This window comes from Phyllostomus hastatus, unplaced genomic scaffold, assembly GCF_019186645.2.
Source record: "Phyllostomus hastatus isolate PE091 unplaced genomic scaffold, TTU_PhHast_1.1 phas_scaffold_93, whole genome shotgun sequence".
Taxonomy (NCBI): domain Eukaryota; kingdom Metazoa; phylum Chordata; class Mammalia; order Chiroptera; family Phyllostomidae; genus Phyllostomus; species Phyllostomus hastatus.
In genome coordinates, this window is record NW_025334042.1 from 27,674,825 (window position 1) to 27,687,045 (window position 12,221).

General features: G+C 39.3%; 1 protein-coding gene and 1 pseudogene across 4 annotated transcripts in view; one reads left to right on the top strand and one right to left on the bottom strand.

Moving 5' to 3' along the window:
• Nucleotides 1-3,103: 3,103 nt before the first annotated feature.
• Nucleotides 3,104-3,315, bottom strand: LOC123812640 (annotated as a pseudogene).
• Nucleotides 3,316-5,121: 1,806 nt separating this feature from the next.
• YAF2 (YY1 associated factor 2) overlaps nt 5,122-12,221 on the top strand; it is an 83,318-nt gene continuing 76,218 nt past the window's right edge. For 2 of the 4 annotated variants that reach the window (XR_006784617.1, XR_006784618.1), the window contains exons 1-3: nt 5,122-5,294; nt 5,724-5,849; nt 7,448-7,818. Coding sequence is in view for 2 of the 4 variants with exons in the window: in XM_045829350.1 (XP_045685306.1) it covers nt 5,269-5,294; nt 5,724-5,849 (152 nt within the window). In the remaining 2 variants the exon portion in view is untranslated. The remainder of the gene's footprint in view (nt 5,295-5,723; nt 5,850-7,447; nt 7,819-12,221) is intronic. The other 2 variants (XM_045829350.1, XM_045829348.1) reach the window with 2 other exon arrangements.

Consider the following 12,221-nt stretch of genomic DNA (forward strand, 5'->3'; position numbering starts at 1 on the left):
TTCCCCAACATTTGCAGTATGAGCTTTACATGACCCTGTCAGAGACACCAGCACTAGTGGGCCAGTGGCCCTTCTTCAGAGCTGTGGTTTCAAGCCTTCAATCATCTTCCAACTCCTTGTTCAAGTTTATCTCTTGTGAATACATCTTGTGTTCCCATTAAACTCCTCTCTGGATTTGGGGAAGGGGAATGAGAGCTGAGCGTAGAAATGGGAGGCTATCCCGAAGCTAGCGCTGGAGTGGTTTGGAGTAAAGAGGAAATGCAGGAGGAATAGAGGTGGATGGGTCATTTAGTCAAGGCCACACCATGGGATGAAATACAGAACTGTTAGAAAGTGGTAGGATATAGGGAGAGTCTAAGGAACAAAAAGTCAGGAACTGACAGTGTAATAGAAAGGTTGTAATGTGCTGAAATAAAATTGAGACTGGTAAGCCACCATTGATGTTTTGGTGTGTTTCCTTTTGATCTTTTTTCTATGCTTTTAGTCTGTATTGTATATTCAATTTTATATCCTGCATTTATCACTTAACATTACAACATAAGCATTGCCACTTGTTGCAAATTCTTCATTGTTATCAGTTTTCTGTTTTGTGTTTTTTTTTTTTAATTTGGGCAAGAGAACAAGAGAGAATGTAAAGGGAATACACAGAGCAACAAATAATGCTTACCCTACATGTATTTATCTTTGAGTCAGTGCCATTTAATTTAATTTTTTATTGAGGTACAATTGACGTAGCACTATATTAGTTTTAGTTGTTTAATATAATGATTTGATACTTGAATATTTGCAAAATTATCACCACAATATGTCTAGTTAACATCCATTACCCTATGTAGTTATAGAACTTCTGAATCTGCTCTCCTAGCAACTGTCAAAGAGGCAATACAGTATTATTAACTGTTGTCACCATGCTGTACATTGCATCACATGACACTTATTTTATAGCTGGAGGTTTGCACTTTTTGACTTCTTTGTCCATTTGCTACCACTGCCACTCCCTGCCTCTGGCAACCACAAATTTATCCTTTGTATCTATAAGCTTGTTTTGTTTTTGTCTAAAGACTATAATGCCCTTGAGGTCTACCCATACTGTTGCCAATGATGAACTTTGTTTCTTTTGTATGGCTGAATAATATTCCATTATATATATATATATGCATATATTTCATAATTTCTTTATCCATTCATTCATCAATGGACATTTAATTTGTTTCCATATCTTGGTTACTGTAAATAATGCTGCAATGAATATGGGGGTGCTTGTTCTTTTGAGTTAGTGTTTTTGTTTTCTTTGATAAACACCCAAAATGGAGCTGTAGGATCATATTGTAGGTCTCTTTTTAGTTTTTGGTGGAAACTCCATACTACTTTTCATACTGGCTGCACCAATTTACATTCCCACCAACAGTGTGTTCCTTTTGCTCCACATGCTGGCCACATCCGTTATTTCTTGTCTTTTTGATAATAACCACTCTAACAGGTGTGATGCGATATCTCATTGTGGTTTTAATATGTATTTCCCATATGAACAGTGAGGTTGAGCACATTTTCATATGCTTGTGGGCCATCTGTATGTCTTTTTTGGAAAAATGTCTCTTTAAATTCTCAACATTGTTTTTAGTGCCTGCTTAAAATTTAGCTTTTTGGTTAGATCATTATTTATTTAATTATTTCTCTTCTGATGGGCATTCAAATTATTTTCAATATTTGTTAAAATAACTGCAATGATTGCCTCTGTGCAAAACTTTTTATGCACTTCAGGTGTCCTTAGGATATATTCCCCAAAGTGGAACTGCAGGGTCAGAGAATATGGATGTTTTTAATCTTAGTATTTTCATTCTTAATTTGCCCTGAAATTCTTTTAGATGAACTTCCTTTTTCCATAAACCTGTAATCCAAAAAGCCCTAACAATTGAAAGTATCTTCATATTTTACCTGACCTGTAAGCATTTAGCAGTAAAACCTGAGCGGAACTGATGAAGGTGATTTGTAGACTTTATTTGTCAACATAGTGTGAATATTTGATATTTTGCATAAACAGTAATGCATTTGATTATGGGGTACTACAGAACTCCCTCATAGGCTTAGGTAATTGTATAGTATTTTTTACCATATTTCCTTTTGAAAATCCCAAAACATCTTATAAAACATATCCAGGTTTAAGGTTTTCAGATAAGGATTGTGAACCTGTACTAGTAATGTTGCAAGAATGCTCTGGATATGTTAATTAAAAAAATCTTTGCTGAAATTTTTACCCTGGTATTGTGGACTGAATTGTGCCTCCTAATAAATTCATGTTGAAGTCTTAACCCCCACTACCTCAGAATGTGACTGTATTTGCAGATAGAGTCTTCAAAGAAGTAATTAAAACAAAATGAGGTCTTTAGAGATAGGCTCTAATCCAATATGACTGGTGTTCTTAAAAGAAGATATTAGGTCACATACATGCAGAGGGGAAGAGAGAAGGCAGCCACGTACAAGCCAAGGAGAAAGGCCTCAGAAAAACCCAGGCATGTGGATAACCTTGATATTGGGACATCTAGCCTCTAGAATTGTAAAATAAATTTCTGTTGTTAGGCCACTCTGTGGTATTTTGTTTTGGCACCCTAGAAACTAATACAGCGGTAACCTATAAATTTGATAATCAACAAAATTAGTAAAGTTTAGTAAAGTATCTCCATTTTGCAAAAACAAAATACCAACCAACTAAATTACTCTACTCCCAAAATCAAGCTTTTGAAATATAATTGGTTTTAAAATTGTTGCCATCACTTTTGCAAGTAGATGATATTTCAACTCAGTCTCCTTGAACATTCAGCCAGTTGAGGAATTTAGAAACATCACAGTGTCTTAGGTCTGAAAGGGACCTTAGTTGAGACAATAGTTTTAACTCATTTAATTTACAGGTGGGAAAAAAAGAAGTGACTAATCTAAGTTTACCCATTGCATTACTGAGAGATTGAAGACTAGGCCTCAGATCTTCTCTTGTATGCTTTCTTTTCTTTTTTTCCATTCCATAAGTTTATTTGCAAACATATCTAGTATGCTGTGTTCAACAGTTTGATCCATTTTTCAGAGGAAAACATTCCTCTTCATATCTGTTTCATGGATTAACTAAAACATTCCTATTTTTAAGCAGTTGGTATCTTACTATAAAGAAAGGTGTGACAAATCCATATCCAAAGTACAAAGTCATCATAGCTAGTAACCACCACTTGTTTTCCACTGACAATGGCAAATTCCTCCTGGGACTGTTCTCATAGTGGCTCCCACAGACCATAGAGGTTGTGAACCTTCAATGCTCTGTCCCAACATTTTGCTGTTGGAGGCCCTGAGAAAGGCACAGGAACTGAAAGCAGAAGAAATGATGGTATCACACTAAGTCCCTTTTTCACAGTCTTGTTCCTCTTTGTGCAAATTCTTTTGTACTCATTCCTCATGCTTTCTGTGCTTCTGAATCAAGGTCTGAGTCTTAACAACTGTCACTTCCAAGAAGTACAGATTGTGCCGTGAGTTCAGAGACCCCTATAAACTGGGGTGATATGGTTAATTAGAAAGCAGTTTTGGTGAAAGTCTGAGCTCTAATCCTGGCCTGTTCATTAAATAAAGACCACTTAACCAGGGCTCTAAGTTCCTTGTCTTTCAAATGAAGGGATAGGCTAGTTGACCAGAACATTTGCATAGTACTTTGAGTTCTTTAAAATAAGCGTTTGTTTAGAGATCCACAAAGCTCTTGGCATGTAGTGCTTAAAAATGTTAGTTATTATTAACCACACCACCTCATAAATATAGATGTCATTTTGCAGATGAAGAAGGTAACAATTCCTGAAATTAAGCACACAATTTCGAAGGTCTATCAGCAAAAACACAGGGAAAATAGGCCAAGAACCCAGGACTTCTGTGATTATTATTTTAAAATAATTCAGATTTGCTGTGAATCTAGAAAGATGGATGGAAACAGTACCATCAAAGAGAAGAGGGAAATATTTTATGCAGAAGTAAGCCAATTTTTTTTTGAAGGAGGGTTTTGGGAGGGTAATGAATGAATATCATCTGCGGTCTTTGCTAGGAGGCAGCTTTTCTGACGGGGAATGGGGTGGGGAGTTAGAGGGAAGGTGTGGAAATCCTTAATGCCAGGCTAAGGAGTCGAAGAGCCTTAGCAGAATCCTTGATCAATGTGACGGCACATGTTAACCAGCACTATATTACTAATCTGGTTGTGTGTTATTGAATAGATTGGGGAGTTGGGGCTGGTGCTTCAGAGACCAGTTGTTGCTAGCTTTTCTAGTGTGTTAAAGACGAGGGCATTCAGTATGTTCAGGTAGGCAATGAGACCTGGGAGGATGGTGTTCTATTTTAACCAACAGATTGCGTTTATGTACATGTAAACCCGTTATTTTTAAAAAAAGGGCTTATGAGTACTTTAAAAAATTTTTTAAGCAGCGACTCTAGAGGCTTGGGAAACCAAAGCAACGCATTTGGAATTAAAGCCAGGGTTAGATTCTTGGCTGTTATCTTCTAATTATGTAACACGGAGGAAGTCACCTAATCTTTTGAGCTTCGGTTTAATTTCCTCTAAATTAAGGGCGACAATCCCTACTTGGTAGAGCATTTGCGTGCGTAAAACCAGACAGTATTTTAAAGCCCTTAGTAATGGCCTTCAATGTTAATTGCCGTCTTCCCCCGAGGTATCCTTCGGGCTGGGTCTGAGTAGCCAAGGGCGGCTGAGGACAGAAAAGAGCTTCTACTTGGAGACCTCACCCAGGGACTCTAGTCCCGAGCTGGGACTGACCTCTAAATGCCGCCCCACCTCGGACCAGGCTTCCTGTTGGAGGGCAGGGCATCCCCGGCCATTTGGTGCGACAGAGGGGGCTCCGAAGCGCAAGGCACTCCCAGCTCACCCAGGATGCTGCGGGTATGCGAGGGAGCGCGGACACGAAAAACGACAGCAGCTCCAGAGGCTGCAGCGTCACCCCCACGCCTCCCGCCTGCCAGCGAACTCGCTGCGGGTGCTGGGCCGCGCTGGCCGCGTTTGAAGTCTCCGGCGCGGCTGCTGATTGGCGGGTGCAGATCACGTGCGCCGAGGCAGGAGTTTCCCCGACAGCTGGAGGCTGCGTGGGATCCGGCGGCGGCTCGGAGCTCAGCGGTGCGGCCTTCCCCGCCCCCTCTCTCCCTCCTCCCCCGCCCGTTTCCGCCCGGCTTATTATCCTTCTTATTGACAAACAGCGGCCGCGGCAGCGACTCTCAGCGTGCATCTGTAGCCAAGCCATGGGAGACAAGAAGAGCCCCACCAGGTAACAGCGCTCGGCCCATGGGCCCGGACTGTGCGGGCGGCAGGGCCCTCGCGCTGGACTTCGGGCGGCCGCTTCGCTCGCAGCACAGGCAGCGGGGAGAGAACGAGGGCGGCGCCGCTGCTCCGCATGAGGGGCCGGCGGCAGCGGCTGCCGCCCTACAATGGAGCCGCGATGGCGGCAGCCGAGCCGTAGCCGGGGGTGTCAGCCGCGGTGGTGGCGGCAGCGGCGTGTGCGGAGACTACAGCTGCTCTCCCGCCCTCCTCCTTCCTGACTCCCCTCCCCCTCCCCCTCCGAGCCGGAACGCGGCGTGCTGGGGGCCCACGGGGTGGGGGTCTTGGAATTGGGACAGGGGGCGGGGCGGGGGTGGCTGCGGGGCCTGGGAGCCGGGCAAGGCCTGCTGGTGACCCTGCGCGACGTCGCGTCTTGCAGGCCGAAGCGACAGCCGAAGCCGTCCTCGGATGAGGGTTACTGGGACTGTAGCGTCTGCACCTTCCGGAACAGCGCCGAGGCCTTCAAGTGCATGATGTGCGATGTGCGGAAGGGCACCTCCACCCGGTGAGTCCAGAGCCTGCCCGGGGCAACGCCGGCCACCGGGTTGCGGCCAGAAGAGGCCCTTGCGGCTGCTGCCCCTTCCCGTGACACTCGCGGACCTGGCGGGGAGGAGGCCAGACTGAGGTGGTGGCTGTGATAGGAATTGGGTCAGATTGATCGCGACGCAGGCGATGGTTTGTGGTGAAGGGTAATTGAAGAGTGTAACGTTTTTTGCTGCCAAGAGAGAATAAATTATTTAAGGGAGGCATTAGCTACTGCGATTTAATTCGTATCGCTGGGTGTAATGTCCCCCCTCCCATTCCGGGTATAATAATGTTGGCTGCATTGTTGTTAGTGTAGAAGACCTCTTTAGGAGCAAAAGATGTAATTTAATTTCGTTCCTCAAAAAAAAAAAAAGTATATGATTATATAATACACAATAGATTTAACTTATTTTTTTAACATGGATGCCTGGAAGGGTCAGATCAAGGTTTTGTTTAGTGTTTGTATTCCAGTTCGCTAATATTTTATAAATAGATAGTTGGAGGTGAGCCCAGGCACGGGCATATTTTTGTTGAAAGTATCTGAATATCTTTAGATTGATCAAATGGCAATCTGTTAAACTATATAAGTAAGATTAAATGATCTCTGCCTATTTTCAGCCTTTATTTTACTGTAAGCTTACAATAACTCAGTCTTTTAAGAAACACTTAAGTTAATTAAGTGGATAAAGAAAATCATCCAGGAAATTGAAAGTCAGTGATATTTTGATATGCCAGCACTTAGTTACGGAGTTTTTTCTTCTTTGTAGGAAAGTAGGCTTTAAATTAATTCATTATGATCATGTTATTTACAGCCTGATATTTAGATAACATGTATTTTGATATTACAAAGTCTGTTACAAACTAAATTATGACAAAAGTATAAGCATACTGATATGATATACCATCTTAAAAAAAACTGACACAATATTGACATTAGATTTATATTCAGTAAAATTAGATTTATAAAAATGAGATATCCAGATTTTTAAACACCATTTAGAGCATTTTATAAAGTTTTAAAATGTAGATCCAGATACAGTTGACAATAATTTAAAATTGTAAGATTTGCTTAGTGAAGCTAGCTGCTTTTGATATGTCTTTTTGTAATTCATAATAGGCTTTTTGCACATCACTTCCCATTTACATTGGGTGAAATGAGCATTTTTTCATGATATCCTTTAAAAAGCAAACTTGCAAACATCTTCAGAATTCAAGGGAATGTAATAGAACCAGTCTAATGAAAAGTACCTATTTACTAAAATGAACGTGGTAACTATTTTTGGACCCGTGATTTAAGCATTTTTGAAAAGCAGAATATCTTTATATTTTTATGTCTGTATAAGGTTGGATTTGGTTTAGATTATATTTATATATCTGTATTAGTACCTTGTACTTTTAAACATGCTTAATAAGAAATCTTCGGAAAATTTGGGTTTTGGAGGCAGGAACTTTGAAGTGGAGACAGTTATTATAATCTTAATTTCTGGTACGATATTGTTGCTTTTTGTTGTTCCCTCTATTTTCTTGTAGCCTTTAGAAAAATACTGAAACTAGAAGAGCCTATATGTTTATTTGCAGGGACAGCAAGGAAGGGGGGAAGCTGGTGGCCTACTCCACAGCCAGTCTTGGGGTTAGAGGAACCCTGAGAAATAGAGTAGGTGGTGGCAGCTCAGAAGAGAAGAAACAGGCCGACTACCTGGCACCTGGAAGAAGAAGGAATATAGTGCACAGGGGAGTTGGCCCAGGACAGAGAAGTGGGCCTAGTTTAAAAGAGGCTTGAGGCCCACATGGGGGCCCCTGACATTTTTTACCAGTACATCTGAGCTCTTGTAGATCCAATTTTTAGTGGATTACTTGAGGAGGACTCAGAGAAGCATTGTCATTTGGATTGAAACTGAAGAGGCTCTGGGCAACTCACCAGAAGTCTAAGGGACACTCTGTTCCTAAAAGTAAGTGTTCTACACTACAACCCTCTCAGCTGCTTCCTTCCTCTCTCTGAATTGTCTCTTCTCTTTTGATTTTGGCCAAAAGTTAAACCTAAGAGCTCTAATTTCTCTGTCTTTTATTTTCCTACCGCTGTTTCTGAAAATCAGAGTGGAATCCATGTTTGGATAGAACAATGGAGCAGGGCTTTGTTACTAGGGCAGATATTGATTACACCACAAAATATTGCCCTGTCTGGTAATGTTAGAAAACAGGATTAAAGGCCTGAAGAGCACTATTGAGAAGCAAAAGTTTCAGTAGTTGGAAGAGATATATCTCTACAATGAACATGTTATATTAGCAGTTAAAGCAATTTCAAGGATAAGGTTGAGGATTACCAAAGCTGGATGGCTGCAGAGCAAAAGGATGCAGATTGCAAATGCCTTGTTTGCGACAGAAGGGACTCGAATTCCTTGGGTCATGCTGACCTTTGAACTGATTCTGTCTCAGTGTCAAATGGGAGGCCAAGTCTGAGCCATCCCAGACATTTGAAAAATCTTTTCTTTCTAAACCTCCAGAGAAGAGGGGGTTTATGGTCTCGCTATAAAGTCTTCACTGACATTTTTATTTTCTTTAAAGAATATCTAGTTCAAATCTTTTATATTGCAAGAGAACATCATTTCCTTTGGCTATATCCTTGATGTTTTTCTGCAGAGTAACTGCATGGAATGAAATGAGGTTATATTCATGGTAGTATTTTAAAATAAAATGTGATTTGATGTTTTAATTCCTGAATTGATAAATTACATTCTTTAAATATAAACAGTTTCTGCAGCTGAACTTTAGTTTGGTACTTGCTGGCCTTAATTAGTTTAAATTTTATTAATCTTTTTTAATCCAGAATCTAAATAACTACATAATCCAAGTACCTCAGGTTTTCTACATTTTGCTTTTGTGAACAAAAAAATGATAAATGTTAAAATGACTGGAAAAATTTTAAAAAGAAAAAACTATGGTGACAAATTATTATCAGTGGTACTACATAGTCTCCTTAGTTCTTAAAAGGCAGTGAGGGTCTCAAAGGTAAACCCAAGAAACTTTACGAAATTGAGAACCATTCTGAATCGTCACAGAAAATGAAATATTTAGTATAGCATGTGTGTGAGGATAGCACACACACACGCTATGTGTGTGTGATGTATGATGATTGAGTTAGATTAGTATCTTATTGCCACTTTTTCATATAGGGTTGGAAATTCTTATTTCAGATAGCAAATATTAAAAACAATAATTATGAACTGTGATCTAAAGGAGAACCTATAAAGCACCCAGTTCACAGCAGGCTTTTTAGTGTAATTTCAAGCATAACTAGTAATAGTATATCTTCTCAAGGTAAACTGAAATAGTTCCCTTAGATTCCTGACGTGTTATTTTAGAGAATGATGAACAAGATTTCACATGGTAGAAAGAGCACTGTATTGTACTGGGAGTCTGGCAGCCAGGGTTCTTCTCTTTCCAGCCACTTCAATATCCAGCATTCAGAAGTGTTTACTGAACATCTTATTTTATACAAGGGCTGACCTAGGTTTTGGGAATACATTGGTGAGCAAAATACATGTTTTGTTTTTTTCTGTGAAATTTTATGATTTTTGTCAAGTCAGAATCACTTTGAATTATACCAGCTTCTGTACATGAAGTAGTATTAGTAACTCTTTTCGTTTGAGCTGAGGAGGTAAAATTTACTCATTTAAAGAAAAATAGTTTTTCTAACTGAATACAATGTTATGGTTAGGATGTTATTGTTGGTAAATAGAATGAATTATTTCAGCTTCTATAAAATGTGTAAACTATAAAATTCACATTTTGAAGAAACCTTAAAGAAACCAGTTATCTGATGAAACTCATTTCAGTATCATTGCTGTCTTTTCAAACTTGCTTCTTATCTTCTAATTTGAAGTGTGGCACAGATTCTCCTAGAACTTTTGGGAATGGGAAAAAAAACTGAGGACCATCTAAGTCAGCCCGTTTTTCAGATATGCAGAGTTCCTGAGCCTCCCCCATCTGTCTGAGGAGCCTTTCCAGCTACCACACAGTTGTTCAGAGACTCCTTATTCTAGGAGGTTGGTTGGTTTGTTTGTTTTCCTCCCTGTATCTTGGATGAGAGTAGTTACATGGGTTCAGTGTTTACAGAGAAATTTTGAAAATGATTGCATTTGGATAGTCTAGAGTAGTGGTTTTCAAAGCGTGATCTGAAGAACCCTGGAATTCCCTTTTGTGATCATTTTAAGAAGATGGTGAGGGTCAAACTATTTTCATAATCAGAATTCTTAAGATTTTTTCTGCCTTTTTCACTGTGGTGACACTTGCAGTGGTGGTACAGAGGCAGTGGCAGGTAAAACTGCTGGCCTCTTAGCATGAATCTGAGCAGCCATGCCAAATTGGTATGTTTATCGTAATCTCTACCCCCATGCACATGCAGCAAAAATAACGTCAGCTTCACTTAATATCTCTGATAAACAGTAAAAGCTACTAATTTTGTAAAGTCTTATGTCTTTTAAATATTCTATCTCCTTATCTAGGAAGTACATGTAAAGCACTTTTACTTCATAGTAAAGTAGAGTGGTTGATTCAACGAAAAGGATTTGAGTAGTTGTTTTAGTTGCAAACAAAACTAGTGGCATTTTTCCCGAAGAACATCATTTTTACTTGAAAGAATGCCTGGCAAACTGTGGTTGCTCAGACTTGGATATTTAGCAGATATTTTCTCAAAAATGAACAAAGTGAGTCTGTCACTTCAAGGAAAACAATTGATAGTATTTGTTGCCAATGATAAATAATGAGCTTTCAAGTGAAAATTAGAGTTTTTGAAAACTTGTAACCGCTACAGTGAACTTAAGAACTTCCCAATACTTTAAAGATGAGCTTGTGTGGTAATGTCAGTGAATGTAGTTTCTGATATTTTATCATGAAATTTGTCAATACTTGGAAGATCTCTGTAACTCAGTGACCCAGTATTTCCCAAAAACCTATGTACATTGTTACAAAACCATGCATGGATATAATCCATTCAAAGTACTAAATAAACCAGCGAGTTTTAAGGTAACACTGAAAATTTCCTTGATGTGGTTTCAGATTTCACATGCAGCTAATCTTTGAGAAACAACTACTTGTGTTTTTCTGTCATGCCAAAGAATAATATCCACAATTATCTGAAAATGTTACAGGTGGGCATAGGTAACCAGGTTCTTGGTGATCGTGGACAAAGAATTGAACTGAACACAGATTAAAGAGAGGATTTATTAAGCAATAGTACGCTCCACAGAACATGGGAGTGGGCCAACTCCCGGCAGAGACTGACCTCAGAGTGGAGGGATTCTGTTCTTACAGGGTGGGTCCTTCCTGGCTAGTTTTGGCAGGCTTTCATTGCGCATGTACAAGTAGCTGTATTATTTTAAGCCTACTGTGCATGTGATCTCCCATGATTTTCCTTGATTGGCCACTGGAGAAGGGGGTTGCACAATGTTAATTTATTATAATGCCATTATAATGAAGCACGGGTCATGTAGCATGTTCTGTGAAGGTGCTTTCTTGAGTCACCATGATTCAGCGATTTTCCAGAAAGCAGGAACAACTGGTCTTAGAACAGGGTCTTTGTCCTGTATGGATGTCCTTTATCTTAGGCCTGGGGAACTTCTGGAGTTTCTTCCTTCCTATCTCCTGCCTCAACTTGGCTATTAAAATACTCCTCTCATATTTCAACTACATATTTGTGGGAGTCCAGTTTTCTTCATATTGAACCAAAACAGCATCATGCAACAAATTGAATGCAGAAATAGATATGATAATCCAGATATCTTCTGTTAAGCCAGATGTTAAGAGGTTTTCAAAAATATACAAATGCCACTCTTCATGCAAAGTTATCTTTGTTTTGGAAAATAAAGGATTTTTCCCATAAAAATATTATTTATGTCAATATGTGATATACTTTTGTTAGTTTTTAAATGTGCTAAAATATATATATTTTTTCTGTTTTGATTTCTAATAAAGTTTTTTATTTTTTGACAGATAAGATCTACATAAACAGAAGCTCTTTTAACTTTTGATAGTGTAAGGAGATACTGAGACCAAAAAATTTATGAATTGCTTGGTCTAGAGTTTTACTAACTTGGTTTCTACAACAACTGGTTTGCTTCAGCAGCATTCTTTTCCCTTCTTCATCCTTTGATGAGTTGATCTCTCTGATAATGTAGTGACCTAATTGTTAAACTCAGTCACTTAATCTCAGTCTTCTTTCTCTGTCACTTCCTAGTATTGGTATCAGTAACTTTCTTTTTAAATTGAAATTCTTCTTTTCATTTGTAACACTAATTTTTCCTAGTTTTCCTTTTACATCTCTTAAAATCAATTTCTACCTACCCCAACTTGGCTT